The 20,693-nt window shown below is 48.0% G+C and overlaps 1 protein-coding gene across 1 annotated transcript in view; it reads right to left on the minus strand.

Annotated features, from left to right (window-relative positions):
* The window catches only part of NGR-A29 (neuropeptide receptor A29), a 91,085-nt gene that overhangs the window by 52,151 nt on the left and 18,241 nt on the right, over nt 1-20,693 (minus strand). Inside the window, exon 2 of the mRNA NM_001134273.2 lies at nt 3,818-3,939. Within this exon, the coding sequence (NP_001127745.1) occupies nt 3,818-3,939 (122 nt within the window). The remainder of the gene's footprint in view (nt 1-3,817; nt 3,940-20,693) is intronic.

A 20,693-nucleotide genomic window follows, 5' to 3' on the forward strand; every position in this document is an offset into this window, starting at 1 on the left:
CGAGCGCAGAGGGCCGTGGCGTGATCGCCCAAACACTTAACACATCGGGGGCGCGCGTGACAGTTACGGGAAGAGTGCCCGTACAATTGACAGTTATGGCACTGGCTAGGAGTGCCTTTTTTATGGGGGGCTTCGACAGCGATACCAGAGAGCCTACAGACGGTCTGTGTGTTAAAGATTTTCTTACCCTCGGGGGTAGGCTGGAGAGCGACTAGAACCATATTATATGGCTCCCTACCGCGACCGGTGTGCATACGGTGCACAGAATTCACTGGTAGGCCTTGTTCTAACAGGTCGGCTTTTACGAGCTCTACATCTAACTCTTTAGGGATTCCGCGTATTACAACGCGGAGTTCGCGCTCCTCCTGGAGCGTATACGTATGGAAACTTATACGCTCCTTACGGAGGTAAGAAGAGAGGGCCCTATGGTCGTCGGGTGTTTGAACCTTAATTTGAATGCCGTTCGCGAGGTTACGGGCATTCGTGAAATTTATATTTTTGGCCTTAAGGGCCAGGCAAACTCGATCCCAAGCTGCCTTCTCCTGAAGGATAACCGGGGGAGGGGTCTGGGTTTTATTTTGTGCCACCGGACGCGGCGACGGAGTGGCACGGGCTGGGGGCGCAACGGGAGTCTGAGGGCGGGGGCGCGACGCGTTCACGGCTTTGCTAATTTTAGCGGCCGCGGGAGCTCGAGACTCCGCGGCACGCTTCTTACCCTTCTGTACCAGGGTGAATCCATCCGTCGATGAGGGGGCGGCGTCGACCTCCATGTCCGAGTCAGAGTCGGAGCACGAGGAGGCGGGTGCAGGCGACCTACGAGCAAGTGTAGGTGTTTTAGAGGGCGCGACGGAGGCCGCGGATGATCGCTCAGCTGAAACGATGGTCACGGCGGACGACGCAGCAGCTTTTCTCGCCAGTATAGGCGACACGGGAGCGGCAGGCACCACAGAGGCTGCGGTGCTCAATGCAGAAGCTCTGCACGCAGGTACAGGCGACGCAGGAGCAGCGAGCGCGGCGGAGTCCTCGAGAGGGCTCGCAGTGTGATTGGCCTTGAAGGCCAAAAACTCCGAGGCGAGCTGTGGGTGGCGAAGTCGGAGGAATTCCGCGAATACAGCGTCCATGATCGCTGAGTACCCAGGTGGGGCGGCCCCGGGTCTTGAAAACACTCGCCTTGCGGCGAGGCCCCAACTTCTCGGACCTGAGCGGTTCTATTGAACACAGGTGGCAATGCGGCGCGATTACTACAGGACAAAGAAAAAGCACAACAAAACAGAAATTACGAAAAGAAACAAAACAAATAAATACTTGCAGGAAACCACTTTGTCGGCAGATGTACCACGAACACAGAAACAACAAAAGGAAACAAAACAAATAAAAACTTCCAGAAAGAGCACTTAGTCGGCAGATGTACCACAAACACAGGCCGCGCGAACAATGGCCGGGCTAACAAAAGCCGGGCGAACAAAGACCGGGCGATCGAGTGGACGATGAGCACGTCCGCACGTGACGGGTGCCTCTATCGGAATGTATGTCTATCATAACTGTGGCACGCTTGCCCCGCCTACATTACCATTCCAACCTTATTTATCTATTCCGTGGTATAGGTATTGTGCCTATGCAACTAAGTCTTAGACTACTTTTCTAAAAGTGGATAGAATTCACATTGTCAAGTTTTCGGCAACTGCTTCGGGAATCTCATGGGAGTACGAGACTTTTTCTGAAGTCGCCAGAAGGATCTTTCGGTAGTTATGGTTATTGGCTTTCCTCGGGTTGCCCAGGGTGGTGAGTGCATTCAGTTGGTGCCCTCGTCACGACAGTTCAATCTCTCTCTCCTCCCATAGCAAATGTTACATAATCAAAATACTTAGTCTGGATACGGATTGTTTTAGGGATTCCAAATTATCATGGCGTTTAGAGCAAGCCGTACTCTCTAAAACTGACCATAAATCATAATCCAGCGGATTAAGATCGGGACTAGACGACGGCCAGTCTTCAGCTCTGATGAAGTCCGAAATGTTCGTTTACAACCAAGACTGCGTAGACCGAGCTTTATGACCTGGCGCCGAGTCTTTCTGGAAGGACCATTCTTGATTATTGAGCATGGTGTTGTTAAGGGGCTTCACTACCTTCTCAAGAATGGTATCTTGATACACTTGTGCCGATGTTTTGATACCTTTTTCACAAAAGTATGGCTCAGTCACTCCTTCATAGCTAATACCCCACCAAACCATCACTGAAGTCGGATAGTGTCCACGTTGCACCCTCTCAACTAATTAGGAAGCTTCCTTAGAGCTTTGAGCATAAATACGGTCATTTTGTTTGTTAAAATGTTGCTCAATTGTAAAAAAATTCTCATCCGTAAACAATTTTTTTCTATGACCTCCCTTTGCGTACCGCTTCAGTAGTTGTTTCGATTTTACCACCCTATTCTCTTTAAAATTATCAGTAAATAAATGACCAGTACGTCTCTTATAGGCTGCAAGTCCTATGTCATCTTTTAAAATACGCGACATGGTTCTAGGTGCTATCTTCATCTCCCGAGATAAAACCTTTTGCTTTCGGACAGGATTTCTTCGAATTCTTTCCCTTACTGCTTTGACCACCTTTTGCGTACGAACACTACGTGGACGGCCAGATTTTTTTCTGTCACAAACAGAGGAGGTCTCATTGCACCTATTAATAGCCCGGTACACAAACATTTTACTAATACCAAGCGTATGGAGAGTTTTAAAAATTGCATTTGGCTCCATACCTACTTTGTGTAATGCAATCACAGCGATTCGGTTCTCTTTATCACCCCACTCCATTTTAATATCGCAAAATATTGTACAATGTATTGGCGCCAAAATGAGAAAACTCAATGAGTAATCATATAAAAATGACAGATTCCAAATTCAAATGTAATATTTTGTTTATTTTTAATTGTAACAGTATTTATGGCCAGACTAAGTATATTCCGATTTAAGGAAACTTTATATTATTTTTAAGAAACTTTCTGATTTATAGGAAAACGTTAAGTTCCTTTCTGAAAAGTTGTTCATGTGTAAACTTTCGTTCACGGTTCGAATGATATCGGAATATCACTGTTGTTGTATTACCCTGTTTTATAAAGCATTGAACATACAAAGGGGTCTGTGCCGCGGTGCTATCACGCGTTGCAATTTCATAGGTAGATAGAGTAGCCTTTATTTCGTTGCAACAAAGTCTTGTTTTGTTCGGACTTGCGATGAGTTCACACGGATTAGTGTTATAGCTAGCCTAGATTATTCTGGTCGCAAACTTCAGCTTCGGGACTCAATTTTCACGCCGGTAGTCAGAGTGTGGTATCTAAACTCTATAGTACTTCTGTTAAAACCTGAACTCGACTAACTATCTAGGCCATTAAAAAAACAAAGCTATTGTCTCGATGTTATTCTAAAAATTATCATGAATGGTTTCTATTATCCTTTGATTTTACTTATTTACTTTTTTTTATATGAAATCGTGTTCAATCGTATGAAAGGAGCTGATAACAGAAAAAAATATCTAATGAAAACACCGTGTAATATAATTGAATTCATATTTGATATGTTTCATGGGGAGTTTTTTGAGGAATTGTTTGAGATGATGCCATCATCATAAATATGTTTCATAAACAAAAAAACGAATTTCAATTTTTCACTACAAATCGGCATTTCATACTTTAACCCCTAATAAAAGACAGGACAGTTTGCAACCTGCTTATTGCGCGACTCGATATGAGTGACTCGACACAGACTAAACTAAACCCGCTACAGGTTAATATACATACCCCAACAGCTCTTCTGCTTAGACTTACCTGTCGATGGATATGCAAACGAGAACATTGGACGACAAGTAGAGACCGAAAGCTCGCAACACCAGCAGCAACTTGCAGAGGAAGTTCCCGCCCAACCACGCATTCGTGTATTTCCAACCGATCTGAAAAAGAAAACACCTTGAATATCATTTGTATTGTGCTCACGGTTTTTTTTCCTACCTAAGCTGAGCCTTGAAAGAAGTTGAGAGGCTATATCAGCGTAACCCTAACGTGTAGATGCGCGTTGCTAACACTGGCAATAGCAAGAGCAGTGCTTCGCAGAATCTACCACCGGATCGGAAACGCGACTCACTGGGAAGATCGGGCAAGAAACTCAGTGGGCCGTGTCTATGGTGTAGATGCTCACCCTGTTAAGTACCTATAGAAACCCATAGACGTGAGTGCCAATGTCCACTTTGGAACATGATCCTATTTTGTATCACTCTTGTCAGAGCGAACGTGATCGTCATTCAGTATAATAGCTGTGGGCAGATCTTATGTGCCTCCTGAACAATTGCCACTCCTTCCGGTTTGTGGTGAAGCTGGTACACTCATGCAGATAGCCGCCAACTGCCGACTTGACTTGGTTGGTCCATCGCCTGAGCTACCTTTTACGCGGTCTGGTGCTTTCTACTTTGCGACTAACACGATACTAGGACGCAATAATGTATATTGAATTGGCGCAAATACCAGGGCGACGTACCACCATTAGTGTCGATCAACGGTCCGTTTGATTACGCAAATTCGGAAACTTTGTGTGTTTGTATTTCCCTCATCCATGAGCACGTGATCGTGGGTAGGTTTATTTAGACAAATAGGTTCTGCTTCTGAATTTGAACTCTGTTATAATTGTATCATGCTTTGAGCTATAGATATTGGCTGCGTGGACAGAGTTTTAAATTGTAAAAATTCCTTCCATTTTAAATAATAATAATAACAATAAGACATTGTTTGAGGCTATTCAGTAAGACAGTTCTTGGAAATGGTCATGTTACGTTCTACTGAGACCGATCTATAATCACGGATAGGTATATTGTTGCCAATAAACCTGATGTGAGGTTTTATGGTGTTGTGGGTTTATTATACATTCTCCTCAGGAAACCTCATCAGAGTGGTCAATAAAACACTAAGTATAAAGTATAAATTATATATTTATTCGCGCAGCGACCGCGGTGGATCGCTGCACTTTAACCACTGACTGTATGCACAATAACTGCATGGTAAGCGAAGCGGGGCGGGGTATCATTCCCCTACACTGATATTGTGATAATAGATCGGTCTGCGCGTTTAGCAGTGTTGGTTGATGTCACCATTCCTCATGACGAGAACCTCGTGAAGGCAGAAAAGGACAAATTAATAAAATATTTAGACCTGGCCCACGAGACTACCGCCATGTGGCATGTTGATTCAACCATCATTGTTCCAATAGTTGTGTCGGTACACGGCTTGATAGCGAAAAGTTTCGATCAACACCTTAAGAAACTTTCGTTGACCAGCTGGGTTCTAACCCCTAGGACTGATACAGAAGGCATTTATCCTCGATACTGTGCGTATTGTGAGGAGGTTCCTCACTCTGGAGTCTACTGGTGACTTGTGTCGTAGACATTGCCATCAGCGGCAATCTATTTTTATATAGTGCTTTTTTTTTAATGTACTTTTAATACCTTTTTTGAAAAATATTATGTCATTAATAAGATTTTAAATAAATATAGAACATAATAATAATAAATTTTTTTACTACATAAACTCTTACATCATGACCTAGAATACTATTTACATATTCAACAAATTGAGAGATTACGCAGATGGCTTCAACAATAAGATTAACCAATGATCCTCACACTAGGCACAGCCTGTATCGTGAGGACCAAAATACGATTTACTATGTATATAATGGAACTCAAAACGACATGACTATTAATAATTATTATTACACTCAAAAACATGCGTTACAAGATTTGACATATAATAAAAAAAAATTGAGTAATAAAAATAACACATCAAATAATTACACATGTGTGGGGAGCGTAGACATATCCAAATATAAAATAAATTAATAAGAAAAAATAAACAAAAAGATACAAAACTAATAAATCTACTGGTATTTCTTGCTTTTAATTAAGTTCCCTGTGTCCATATAGTTCAATGTTAACAACAATTTTTTCACTAGTGGTTTAGTTTGCCTAATTGTTTTGTTTTTTAGGTTTTACAATATCTAATGACCGCGTTATAAATATATATTTTAGCAACTTCTTGAAATATATGTTTTTGGATAGTTGGAAATTTTGTAGCCGTCAAAGTTACAGGTAAGCCCTGCGTTGAATCAAGGAATCGTATATTTCAGAATAGAGCACCGCGCCATGTATCAATCAAAGTAATTTATAAATGAACAACTGACGCACGTCGAGAACTTGACTCTCCCTGTAAACGCATTCTGTGGAGTACATACGAGGTTTATTTAGTTATCACCTTTAAGACTGAACGTTGAGCTCTTTCTAATTCAATTAGCATAGTTTTTGAAGCAGATCCCCAGCAGATGATACAGTTTTTTTTTTGTTTTTTTATTGCCTCGATGGGTATACGAGCTCACAGCCCACCTGGTGTTAAGTGGTTACTGGAGCCCATAGACATCTACAACGTAAATGCGCCAGCCACTTTTTTTTTTTTTTGACGCTGGGGAATCCATGTACCGATACCCGGTCGAGGGGGTAACGGACCGGGTTATGTCGGACTCCGGCGCCTCCTGAGAGGAAGAAGGGGAGAAGAGAAGGGCCGAGGTCCTTCACCTCCCCCAATTTCTCACAGGAGACTACGCCTTGAAAAAGGCGCGCGAAGCACTTGCCCCGCAGAACGACTACCGACTAAACCCCATCGAGCTCCACCACACCGACTACACGAAACTTACGGTACCGCGATGCGCGCCGAAAGTCTCGCCAAAATGCGCCACCCACCTTGAGATGTAAGTTCTAAGATCTCAGTATAGTTATAACGGCTGCTCCACCCTTCAGACCGAAACGCATTACTGCTTCACGGCAGAAATAGGCAGAGCGGTGGTACCTACCTACGCGGACCCACAAGAGGTCCTACCACCAGTACATTAATAGGGATTGGCATAGTGCGAAATTTATGGACTTGAGAGTACCAAAACTACGTATGTATGTATATGTATATATGTATGTATAATTATACAATCGCAGTTAATTCTTTGAATTTACTTAAAATTAATTTTTTAAATCACGTTAATGATCCTTCGAAAACATATAATAAATATGGCCAAGTAATTTTGGTTTTTAATTTTTTGTTTAAGTATGTTTTTTAACTTGAACTATTAGTCCACGTTCGAAGATAAATCCAAATCCAATAAAAATAACTACTAAGACAGTTAGAAAGAAAATACGATAAATTTCAATTATTGTATGTAGTATTTAACATCTTTTAAGAATACAAAAATAAAATAAAACAACAAAGAGCAACAAACAATAAATAAAAAACAAAAATAAAACAACAATAAGTAAACTCTAGTTCTAATACGTAATTGAATAAGTTTTATTAGCTTCGTAATTCTAAGGCAGCGGCTCCCAAACTTATTTTGTCTACTACCCACCACTACTACCCACTTTGAGAATAAATTATTATTTAGCGCCCCCCTTTTTTTAACCTACTTAAAAACTACTATACCGAGAGCTCAGTCGGTGTCTAAGAGTCCTCCTAAATGAAATTACAAATCGCTTACTAAGCCTCTACACAACACCCCCTTTTTTTTGGGTCTCTTAGGCTTTTAGGCTTGCAGCGCCCACAAGGGGGCGTTATCACCCACTTTGAGAAAGGCTGTTCTAAGGGATTCGAATATTTTAAATAACAATTCCTATTTTAAATTACCCGAACATTCATACCACATAAATGCGGAGTCGAAGAATGTTTGTATGCTCTTTTTTCACACAAAAAAGATTAAATTGAAATGAATTGATAGAATGACTGGTATAATCCAGTTTTTAATAATAAAACATTTTTTTTATTGATTTTAGAACTGCAAATTTAACTAGGGAGAAACCGTGGAATATATATTGTATTAGTTACTTTACAAAATAATTTCTTACGATCATATCGATACGTTGAAATGTTTAAAAAATGAGACGAAAAAAAAATAGCTTACTAAAATATGATTTCGGATATAAAGTTACTCAAAACACAAAAATTCTGCGCAATTCATCTCACATAAAGAAAAAAAAACACGTTTTAATTGGAAAATGAAGTGGCAGTGGGCGTTTGTGACCTGAAATACATCACAGCACTACCTAAAGGATTTGTACAGTGAATTCGACCGGGGGCGGGATGTACAAAAGCTCAGAATCGACTTAATACTGGATCATACGTACATTGTAATCCCGTAATCCCTTAAAACAACAGTATCCATTAGCAGGTACTTTAGTAGTAATAAGGGTTAAAGTATGAAATTGCCGTTTTTTTGTAATAGGTATTTCGAATTGACATAGAACCTTCATGGTTTGAGATTTTTGAGTGAATCTTTTTTCAAATGGTACCTATGAGGTTTTTCTTTTAAAAAATGTGCAACATTCGATTATCGACTTTCAGTTGTTTTTTTTTTTATTCAGCTTAGACAAGAAAGATGGATACCGTACTTCGAAATTTCGAGTGATTTTTGAATACGAGTTTCGACCCGGAACTAGCGCTGCAGAAACAGCTCGCAATATCAATGTTGCGTTTGGAGAGGGGACTGCTAATGAACGCACCGTGCGATTTTGGTTTAAACGATTTCGTGATGGAAAGTTTGATTTGAAGAACGAACCACGTGGAAGACCGCCCACACATGTGAATAACAATGAATTGAGAGAGATGGTGGAAGCCGATCTGAGCTAAACTACCCAGGAATTAGCGGCATGGTTTAATGTTACCTTACCAACAATATTGACTCATTTGCGTCAAATCAATAAAATAAAAAAATATGAAAAATGGGTGCCTCATGATTTGACTGATCTGCAGAAAGAAACGCGTGTTGCCTTGTTGAATTGATACAGAAATGAAGGAATATTGGATCGAATTGTGACATGTGATGAAAAATAGATTCTTTACGATAACCGTAAGCGAAAAATGCAATGGCTGACCCCAGCTCAAACACCGCAACAGTGTCCTAATGCAAAGCTTACCAATCAAATAAAACGGGCACTCGGCACTCGGGAACTGCCGCGGTAAATCTATTGCATAGCATTTTTTATCAACTTATCTATACTAATATTATAAAGAGGAAAGATTTGTTTGTTTGTTTGTTTCGAATAGGCTCCGAAACTACTGGACCGATTTGAAAAATTATTTTTCCATTAGAAGCCGACATTGTCCCTGATGAACATAGGCTACATTTTTTAATTTTTTTTTTTTTTGGTTTCATGTTTCCGAAGCGAAGCGAGGGCGGGTCGCTAGTGCAATTATAATTAGACAATGATAATTTAATATTAAAACATTAATAAAACAAGACCACGCTATATTAAACATTAAAAAGTTGTAAATGTATCTGGGCTCCAGTAACCACTTAACATCAGGTGGGCCGTGAGCTCGTTCACTCATCTATGCAAATAAAAAAGTATAAATTAGTTCAAGAAGTCGGCTTATGCAAAGAATCCAATCACTGATACAAAATAAAAAAAAAATCAAATATCTAAAACAAAAAAAAAGAAATCAATAATTTCATGATGCGCATGCAGAGTGACGTCACGCCACGCCCTTATTCACAAACACTACACAAGCGCAACGTGTGAATGTGTTGAACGCGAGCTACATGGTAGGCGGACTGAGGGGTGTAAGGTTTTTTCGTTACGGAATTTTATGATTCGGTTGCCGCGCTCAAGGCCCGCGATAAAATCTATGCAATAGCTTAAAAAGTAATGGTAACTGTTTGGTGGTCTCAGCATGGTGTTATTCTCTATAGCTTTCTCCGATTTGGTCAAGCAATAACGGCACATATCTACTGTGGCGAACTCCGAACAATGATAGCAAAACTTGCAGTGAAACAGCCCCGACTCATAAATCGATCTTCACCATTATTGCTCCATGATAACGCGAGACCTCATACAGCACGAGAAACCGTTTTAACTCTACAGGAACTGCAATTAGAAGCCATTCGTCACCCTCCGTATTCGCCAGACCTTACTCCAACGGACTACCTTTTTTTCGTGATTTGGACAATTTTCTACGTGATAAAAAGTTTTCTTTCCAGGAGGCAGTACAAAATACTTTCACACAGTTTATAGAATCTAGATCACCAGAGTTCTATCGCAAAGACATAAATGACCTTCCTATTAGATGACAGCAATGTATAGATGATAATGGTAGATATTTTGATTAAATAAATATGTTAAATGAAAAAAAAAAAAGAATTTTAATTTTTCAGTACAAATCGGCAATTTCATACTTTAACCCCTTATATTATCAGTACAGTTTTACCTAGAGACGGGTGCTTTATGAGCTCGTATGAGTAGGTATTACCATCCTGCGTATTCCTGCCCCAGTATTAGCGAGAAAGTTGTTGCTCAGGGTAGGGTCAATCGTAAAAGATCTCATGGACGAAGCCCCATGCGCTGGACTGATCAAGTGAAAATTCTTACCAAAGCCCCACTTAACGTGTGCGTGCAAGCCTCAATTCGCAAACTATGGAGAACAGCTGTCAAGGCTTATCATAAACAAGGATTCTACATGACCACGACTGCTCTGCTAAGAGTAACCGACTATGATGATGATGAGCGACTCTTTCGTTATGTCTCAAGGTGGGTAGTGGCATTCACGGTGCGATGTATATGAGGACCCTCACCAGTACCAGAGAGATCGCGAGCTTTTAATTATAACCAGCAACAAACATACAGCATTGACAGGTCCACAGGTCCAGTCACCAGATTAATTAGCATGCCCTTGTAAAAAGTTTGATAAAAGGTTCACATGTATTAAGAAAGGAATGTAGGAAGCCCAGTCTTCGTCAGATGAGCCGCTATGTCCTTAGTTCGTACGTAAAGTCGATACATAAAATCTTCTTAAAAATATTACTCTTAACCGCTACCATACAGTGCTATCGACTCATTTGTTTGTTTGTCTATATCAGGTACCAGTAGCTACATACGAACCAATAGCCTTTACCAGGAATATCAAATAAAAAGTTTTTGTTTGAGCTTAAAAGGCGGGCAGCTTTTGTGAAAGGAGCTTACGTTTGTTTTGGGCACAAACGAGTTTACCCGCAATATAGGTATATGCAGAGATTGGATAGATTGCAGCACTTGAAAATATTTTACGTTTTGATTTATTGCCCTTATAGACAGACGAGCACACGGCCCACCTGATGGAAAATGGTTACCGTCGCCCATGGACGTCAGCAATGTCAAGGGCAGAGCTAAGCCGCTGCCTACCGTTAAGTACTCTCCACAAGCCTCGTTTGAAGAAGGACATGTCATAGCGCTCGGGAAACACCGTGGAGGGGAGCTCATTCCTAAGCCGCACTGTGGATGAACGCAATGGTTCCAGGTAGTATGGATGATCTCTGAGCCTGTAGACTTTTGCAGTATATACTTAAATAGTTTTTCTGATTACATTGAAACAGAATGAGCGATGTTGATCAAATGTAACGTATAGCTACTATGGGACGACGGGCTAGTTAGTACTACATAGTTCAGGGAAAAATAAAAACAAAAATCCATTTCATTGGGCTAAGTAATAATAGGTATGTCGGAGAAACCGCAATATTAAAACCATCATCAGACATCATAGGGGCGAATAGGGTGACCGAGTTAAGAGAAATACCTATGTGTTTGTTGTGTTAGAACAATTTACAAATCTCCTCTTGACGTTAGCAAACGAAAACGAATGACAGTTCTTAGGACGGAGGCACCGCTCTTCAAGAAGTCTGGTTGGTAAATGTGATGACGTCTATGCGCCTCCATCGGCTAGGCTCTGTCGTAGCACGAAGTTAGCCGAATTCCAAAAAAATAGCGATCGTGATGTCACCTCTCGGGAATCGTGTCGCGTTTCGTCTTGCTACCAAACTAATGACCGTCTCCGACATATACATATTATATAGATACATTACTGGTGGTAGGACCTCTTGTGAGTCCGCACGGGTAGGTACCACCACCCTGCCTATTTCTGCCGTGAAGCAGTAATGCGTTTCGGTTTGAAGGGCCGGGCAGCCGTTGTTGGCATACTGATCGTGCCGCGTTTCGTTTTGCTACCAAACCAATGAACGTCTCCGACAGGTATTATATATTTATGAAAATGTAGAAAATCGACACCTAATATTACATATTTAGACACTGATCGTAAATTTTTCACAATTTTTCAGAGTTATTTGTAATCCTGAAAAATTATGCTATTTAATTCAGCCACCCCACCGAACGTAGTTCCGCCTTGTCGTGGCGGTGGGGCTTAAGCGTGCGTCCCTAAAATCGCGTGCAGAGGAATCTGTGTGGACGCCGCGACCAAGAGAACTGCACCCAGCTCTCCTTGGCCGCTTTTGCGTTCCGCGGGGGCTGCCTTGAGAGAGAGCGAGGGACCCTCTCCCCACGCCCTTTGCACCGCCAAAGGGTGTTATTCTGAGGATGAGGGGTTGGCTCTCGGGAGCCTGATGAGCCGGCAGCACTTTTGTGTCTTCCGGCTGCGGGTTGCCATGTCCCCGGCTTCGGCTACAGGGGAAAGCCTTCCAGATATGGGAGGTACCGGCTCGCCGGCGTGGCTCCGCACCTCGCTGTGGGCGGCGGACAGGCTTCGGCCACCGCCGGCCAAACCGTAAACCCCAGTCATGGGGAACGGGGGCTCCTGCCTTTACTGGTCGGAGCCACGAGGATGCAAACCTCTTCAAAAATGCCCCAATCCCAAGCTCGACACCCGGCGATGGGATGTATGGCTGGAGGGTTTCCAGTCCCGAGGGTGTCATTGATCCCAGGGGACCAAACCCCTGGTTAATAAAAAAGGAACACATGAATATGGCCAATTGTGTAAAGTTAGTACCCCAGGAGGGTACCGCCCGCGAGTCGGGCGGAGAATCCCTCCGTGCTTCCACCCCAGTGGAAGCACGCTGCCCCACGTATTCTGGGGGGGGCAACAATTGCCAGGATGAAGGAGGCTGTGCGACGGGCAGCGGAATTCCCGTCGAACCGAGGCGTTCCCCGACCGCCGGCTCGATGCGCTCTGCGCTCGCCAGCGACTCGGGTGCGATCAACCCCACCAGATCATCGGCGGGGAAAAAGAGGAGGCGAAAGAAGACCCCATTACAAACTTCAGACGATGGCGGCGCGTCATCCTCCAGCATCGAGGTGCCGGAAAAAACGATGGCTGTCGAGGAGGTGGTTCCGGTGGTTTCGGGGCCTGCCACGTCGGAAGACATGATGCCTGCTCCCCAGTGGGCACCAGTAAGGAAGAGGGGCGCAGTGTCACCGGCGACGTCGGTGGAGTCTATATCGACGTCGGCCGCATCCCTCGCTAGCGGGGATGAAACATTCCGCGACCTTGACCTTGCGCTGGTGAATCTGGGCAAGCTGCTGTCGACCGTGGCTGCCAAGGGCACCGAGCCAGGTAGCAGCTACCGAAAAAGACTTAGAGAAGGAGCCGCTATGGTTAAGACGAGGCTGATCCCCACTATGTCTAAGCTATATAACTTGGTGGCGAGCCGGGAAGGGGATAAAAAAGGTCTCGTCGCGCAGCTTGACCCCAGGGAGAGTAACATCCCGGGGGACTCCCCGGCCTTACGGGGAGGGACCCCCCTGTCGCCAATGCCTGCGCTGACACGCTCTGGGCCCCTCGCAGAGGCGATGGACACCGACGTGCCCTCGCGGGCCGCGAAGAGTGTGCCGGCACCCATGCCAGTGCCCACCCCTGTGGCCTCTATTCCTCGAGCACCTACGTCTGCGCTTTCTCGCCCCCCGCGGAGGGTTGAGTTAAGGCCTGCGCTGCCTCCCCGGATATCGGCCGCCCCTGCATCCGTGCAGAGAGGAGTGCAACGGCCTGCGCCAGCACAAACGGAGGACATCCGTTCGCCACTGGCGAGGATGGTGGACGAGTGGCCGGCACTGCCGCGGCCCAGATCTACAGAGCCGTCTCTTTCGGCCCCGCGTGCCGTGGGGCCACAGAGTCCACACTACGTGGCTGCTGGTATGCGGGAGGTGAACAATTCCCTCCCAAGCAAAGAGGAAATGGTGGCCTGCATTTCGCGGGCGGTGGCAGTAGAGGTCGGAAAGCACTTTGCCAGCCTTGAGGAGATGCTCCGCTCCTCGGTTGATTCCGGAGTCTGCGTCCTGGCGCCAAAAGCCGCAGCCGCCCCGCGCGAGCAATCCACTCGGCCGACCTCTGCCTTTACCCCCTCCGCGAGGGTGGTACAGCGTGGAGGCCGAAACCAGAACAGTAGGGCTGCGGGTGCTCCGCGATCCCAACCACAGTCTCGTTCCCTTCCTCCTCCTACGTCAAACATGGACGAGGGCTGGACGGAAGTGGTGAAGAAGGGAAATAGAGTAAAGGGACAGACAGCAACTCTGGCAGCTCCCCGAAGGGGTCGAGCGCCGATCAATGCAACACAAAATACAGCGCTGGTGGCCATGGCTGCTCCTCGCGAGGGTAGAGCACCGGCCGCCAGCAAGAAAAAAAGAGAAAGGAAGAAGCCGCGCGCAGCGCGGTCGGCTGCCGTCGTAGTGACGTTGCTGCCGGCCGCCGCCGAAAAGGGCCTCACCTATGATGAGGTGATGGCCCGGGCGCGCGCGGCCGTAAATTTGGAAGAAATCGGGGCGGAGGAGGGTCTGCGCTTCCGGCATACCGCCAATGGGGCGAAGCTGCTGGAGTGTCCCGGTGCCAATAGTTCTGGCATCGCAGACAAACTAGTAGCGACGCTCCGCGGGCACTGCCGGAGGAAGACTTGCGCGTGCACAGGCCGGTGAGGATGGCTGAGATTAGGATCACCGGCCTGGACGATTGCGCCACCAGGGAGGAGGTGGCAGCTGCGATAGCCGCCCAAGGTGGATGTGCCCCGGAGAGCGTGACCGTGGGTGAACTCCGCTCAGGGTACTCCGGGGCCAGGTCGGCGTGGGCGCGCTGCCCTGTGGAGGTTTTTCACTGGTGGTAGGACCTCTTGTGAGTCCGCACGGGTAGGTACCACCACCCCGCCTATTTCCGCCGTGAAGCAGTAATGCGTTTCGGTTCGAAGGGTGGGGTAGCCGTTGTAACTATACTGAGATCTTAGAACTTATATCTCGAGGTGGGTGGCGCATTTACGTTGTAGATGTCTATGGGCTCCAGTAACCACTTAACACCAGGTGGCCTGTGAGCTCGTCCATCCATATAAGCAATAAAAAAAAAAAAAAAAAAAAAAAGGCGGCCACCTTCTTAGCCACTCCTCCGCCGGGAAGATCGACGGGGGATCCGGGGAGACTGCGCGTGGGCTGGATAGCGGCCCACGTGCGTCTCCAAGAACCGCGTGCCTGGCGATGCCTTCGGTGCTTTAGTACCGGACACGGCCTCGCCAGGTGCACCAGCTCGGTTGACCGCAGTGGTCTGTGTTTCCGCTGCGGCCAGCCAGGCCATAAAGCGGCTTCCTGCACGGCCGCCCCGCACTGCGCTCTGTGCGCTGCGGCTGGGCGCAGGGCAAACCACCGGGCGGGAGGCAAGGCGTGTTTCCCGTCCGGTGATAACACCGAACGAAACCGGCGCCGGAAATCAAAGCGCCGGCAAAAGAGAAGGTTGGCCAGAGGAGCACTGGCCAACGTTGTAATCCCCGTTGCGGCGCCGATGCCGGAGAGCGGGGGCAGCGGTGAAGGGGAGGGGGCGATGGATGTGGTCCAACAGTAATGGACCGCACCTATCGCTTCCTCCAAGGAAACCTGAACCACTCCGCCAGAGCTCAGGACATGCTGTCTCAGAGCATGGCGGAGTGGTCCATAGATGTAGCTATGGTCGCCGAGCCGTATTTCGTTCCCCCAGCAAATGATTGCTGGTTTGGGGACGACGGTGGCCTGGCGGCCATAGTCATAAGAAGAGACGCGGCGATCCCCCCCCTGGCGATGGTGACCAGGGGTCAAGGGTTCGTCGCGGTGCAGTTGGAAGGGACCGTCGTGATCGGGGCGTACTTCTCTCAGTTCTCTCCGAACAGGCCTACCGTCGAGTTCGGACATTTCCTGGACGGGATCGGGGCGATTGCTCGCCGCCTCGCTCCCCGTCCAGTGATTCTTGCGGGGGATCTTAATGCGAAATCTGTCGCATGGGGCTCCCCCCGCTCGGACGCTCGTGGTAGGCTACTGGAGAGGTGGGCGAACGCGGCCGGCCTCTGTTTATTGAATAGAAGTACGGTTGCGACGTGCGTGCGGTGGCAGGGCGAGTCTATTGTGGACGTTACGTTTGCGAGCCCGGCCATCGCGCGCCGTATCCGCGACTGGAGTGTTTTGGAGGGGGCGGAGACACTGTCAGATCACCGATATATTCGGTTCGATCTCTCCGCCCGCTCCACAGTCGCGGACGCCCGCGGGGGCCATCCCCGTGACGCGTCTCGATCATTCCCTAGGTGGGCATTGAAGCGCCTGAATAAGGAGCTCCTGATGGAAGCCTCTACAGTGGCGGCGTGGGCGCCCATGCGTCCACACCCGGTCGAGGTCGAGGGCGAGGCGGGGTGGTTCCGGGACACGATGCGTCGCATCTGTGATGTGTCGATGCCCCGGATCGGCCCTCGACTTCCCAATCGCCAGGCGTACTGGTGGTCGCCTGAAATCGCGCAACTCCGCGTGGAGTGCGTTCGGGCGAGGCGCGAGTGCGCCAGCGCTTCGCCGCCGCCACCTGCCGCGGCGCAACGATCCGGTTGCGTTCGCGGCAGTGGAGGCTCGGCTGCACGGCGCATTTCGCGTCGCGCAGAGAGCGCTGCAGCTGGCCATCAGAAGAGCCAAGGACCGACACATGGAGGGTCTCTTGGAGACGCTGAATGAGGATCCGTGGGGGCGGCCCTATCATATGGTGCGCAATAAAATGCGCCCATGGGACCTCCCGATCACGGAGCGTCTCCAGCCTCAGCAGCTGCGGGACATCGTCTCGGCGCTGTTCCCGCAGGAGCGGGAGGGATTTGTCGCTCCCGCTATGGACGCGCCGCCGGAATACGACGGTGAAGTCTCTGCTGAGGTGCCCCATATAACGGGGGCGGAGCTCCGTGTGGCCATGCGCAAAATGTGCGCGAAGGACACTGCACCCGGCCCGGACGGCGTCCATGGCCGGGTTTGGGCCTTGCCTCTTGGTGCCCTAGGGGACCGACTCTTGAGGCTTTACAACTCTTGCCTCGAGTCGGGACGGTTTCCTTCATCGTGGAGGACGGGCAGACTCGTGCTGTTGAGAAAGGAGGGGCGCCCGGCGAATACTGCCGCCGGGTACCGTCCCATCGTGTTGCTGGATGAGGTGGGCAAGCTGCTGGAACGCATTCTGGCGGCCCACATCATCCAGCATCTGGTCGGGGTGGGACCCGATCTGTCGGCGGAACAGTATGGCTTCCGAGAGGGCCGCTCAACGGTGGACGCGATCCTTCGCGTGCGGGCCCTCTCGGAGGAGGCCATCTCCAGGGGCGGGGTGGCTTTGGCGGTGTCACTCGATATCGCCAATGCATTTAACACCCTGCCCTGGTCCGTGATAGGGGCGGCGCTAGAAAGACACGGAGTGCCCCCCTTCCTTCGCCGGCTGGTGGGTTCCTACTTGGAAGACAGATCGGTCACATGTACCGGACACGGTGGGATCGTGCACCGGTTCCCGGTCGTGCGCGGTGTTCCACAGGGGTCGGTGCTCGGCCCTCTTTTGTGGAATATCGGGTATGACTGGGTGCTGAGGGGTGCCCTCCTCCCGGGCCTGAGCGTAATCTGTTACGCAGACGACACGTTGGTCGTGGCCCGGGGAGGGAGTTTTGCTGAGTCTGCCCGTCTTGCCACCGCTGGGGTGGCGCATGTCGTCGGCAAAATCAGGAGATTGGGCCTCGACGTGGCGCTCAGTAAATCCGCGGCCATGTGGTTTCACAGGCCCCGGAGAGTGCCACCTGTCGATGCCCATATCGTGGTTGGAGGCGTCCGTATCGGGGTCGGGGTGCAGCTGAAGTATCTCGGCCTCATTCTGGACAGTCGTTGGACCTTCCGTGCTCACTTTCAGAACCTGGTCCCTCGTTTGTTGGGGGTGGCCGGCGCGTTAAGTCGGCTTCTGCCCAACATCGGGGGGCCCGACCAGGTGACGCGCCGTCTCTATACAGGAATGGTGCGATCAATGGCCCTATACGGGGCGCCCGTGTGGGGCCAGTCCCTGGCCGTGGGGGTGGCGAGGCTGCTGCAAAAGCCGCAACGCACCATCGCGGTCAGGGTCATTCGTGGTTATCGCACCATCTCCTTCGAGGCGGCGTGTGTACTGGCTGGGACGCCGCCTTGGGTTCTGGAAGCGGAGGCGCTCGCCGCTGACTATCAGTGGCGGGCTGACCTTCGTGCCCGGGGCGTGGTGCGTCCCAGACCCAGTGTGGTCAGAGCGCGGAGGGCCCAATCTCGGCGGTCCGTGCTGGAATCATGGTCCAGGCGGCTGGCCGATCCTTCGGCTGGTCGTAGGACCGTCGAGGCGATTCGCCCAGTCCTTGTGGATTGGGTGAATCGTGACAGAGGACGCCTCACTTTCCGGCTCACGCAGGTTCTCACTGGGCATGGTTGCTTCGGTGAGTTCCTGCACCGGATCAGAGCCGAGCCGACGGCAGAGTGCCACCATTGTGATTGCGACTTGGATACGGCAGAGCATACGCTCGTCGCCTGCCCCGCATGGGAGGGGTGGCGCCGTGTCCTCGTCGCAAAAATAGGAAACGACTTGTCGTTGCCGAGTGTTGTGGCATCGATGCTCGGCGACGACGAGTCGTGGAAGGCGATGCTCGACTTCTGCGAGTGCACCATCTCGCAGAAGGAGGCGGCGGGGCGCGTTAGAGACGCGCAAGCCCGCCGCCGTCGAGCGGGGGCCAGGGAGGCGGATCTCGCCCAAGCCCTGGCCCTCTAAGTGTTTCGGGTCCCCCTCATATGTCGGTCTGGGGACCGGCGAGGGGGACCTAAGAAGACGTCGTGCAAGCTGCTCTGCACGCGTTTTACGCAAGAGCATCCGGGTGATGGAAGGCCGGCTATCCTCGACCCACGCTGGTTCTGACCCAGCGGGGTATTCCGTAGGATAGCTCACTCTAACCGGCGCCATCTAGGCGGGCTCCGGATAGCCTGCCGACCGAGAGGGCTGGTGGTCGTGGCGCCGACGACCGCCAGTCCGGCGTCCCGAGGGGGAGGGTGATGGGAGAGATGTGCTCCGCACTAAACACTTCACTTTCCCCCCTTTGCCTTTTCATGAGTTCTGTCTCATGTGAGGTTTGGACGTTGGTTGTTGAGCGACAGGAGGTTTTAGTCGGTTTGACTCCGACATGCTCCGCCCGCCGTCCCCAGTGGAGGGCGGAAGTCCGGCGATTTCCTCCTGACCAAAAAAAAACAAAAAAAAAAAAAAAGAAAAAAAAAAAATTTAATTCAGCCACAAATCCAATAATTAATTTTGTGAATTTAGTACAAAAATGAAAAAAACATTATTAAGTCATAGTTAAAATCATTTTATCCTTTATAATAAGGTACTACCATAGACATGTTAATAAAGTGGCCATTTTAAAACATGTTAACATTTCAAAACATTTGCTGTTTCTCTTTCTATAAAAGAAACTATCAAGATTATCAACAACTTGGGGCATTAAAAATTTGACAAAAAAACTTCATAATATTAAAGCAGTTAAAAATATTGTAATATATTTGTTTTTGGAACGAAGTTCCTTATGGGACGATGCGAAGGGGTACACTAACCGGGAAAAAACGTCCGTAGCGTAATTTTTTTATTAGTAATGCACACAGTGTATAATACTACTTAACTTTGTAAACGAAATGAGTTCTAAGGTCTCAGTATAGCTACAACGGTTACCCAACCCTTCTAACCAAAACGCATTACTGCTTCACGGCAGAAATAAGCAGGGCGCTGGTACCTACCCTCGCGGACTCACAAGACGTCCTACCACCATAAATACTGCTATAGACCAGTTTTCTGGTAAACGCAGAAGACAGGTGAATGACACTAGCGAGATTTCAGATGTTAAAGTATAGTTTAGTTTCTGGTCCACCTCTTAATAGTTTAAAACAAAACTCCGCGTGATAAGATAAATGAAGTTTGCTTAGCACCCCCTCCGCAGTTTGATGCTCAACCGTTTGTTCTCTGTCAAGATAAAACTTCAAAGAGGCCAAAAGGTAGGTATCCGGGGCGCCGTCTTATCTTGTTTCTGACAGTTATTGACTTCATTGGCCAAATGAAACTTGTCTAATTGGTACCACATATCCGCCATAGACCTTTTTTCATACTTCAGTGGTATCCGCAATAACTCGCTGGATTTGTCTCAGCGTGCGCTAGATGTCACTCAATGACAACGAGCAGAATGACGCGTCCATTGCGGTCAGTGGCTCAGTATGGAGTGGGATAATCTCACTAAATCACGCTTCTGCTGTTTATGTAATAAAATCAATATCTGAATACAATTAGTGCTGGAATTTCAAATCAAATTTACGAGAGCAATGTCCCTTGTTTCCAATTGTATTGGAATCCAATTAATTCTCAAGTAAATATGAGAAGATTAAATATTCCACGAACTTTATCTAGATTATTTGCAGTGACTTATGGAATTTTCAAACTATTCAGCTTTAAAGTGTTTTGATCTTCAAGAAGAATGAATTTTGTGAAAGCCAATCATCCTCGCAGAACTGAATGTATCGCTCATTGAATTTAATTATCTTAGGTTCTCATATATCGCAGGAGTGCTTGGAACTATTTTAACGTTAAATCTCCTCTT

This window comes from Bombyx mori, chromosome 21, assembly GCF_030269925.1.
Source record: "Bombyx mori chromosome 21, ASM3026992v2".
Taxonomy (NCBI): domain Eukaryota; kingdom Metazoa; phylum Arthropoda; class Insecta; order Lepidoptera; family Bombycidae; genus Bombyx; species Bombyx mori.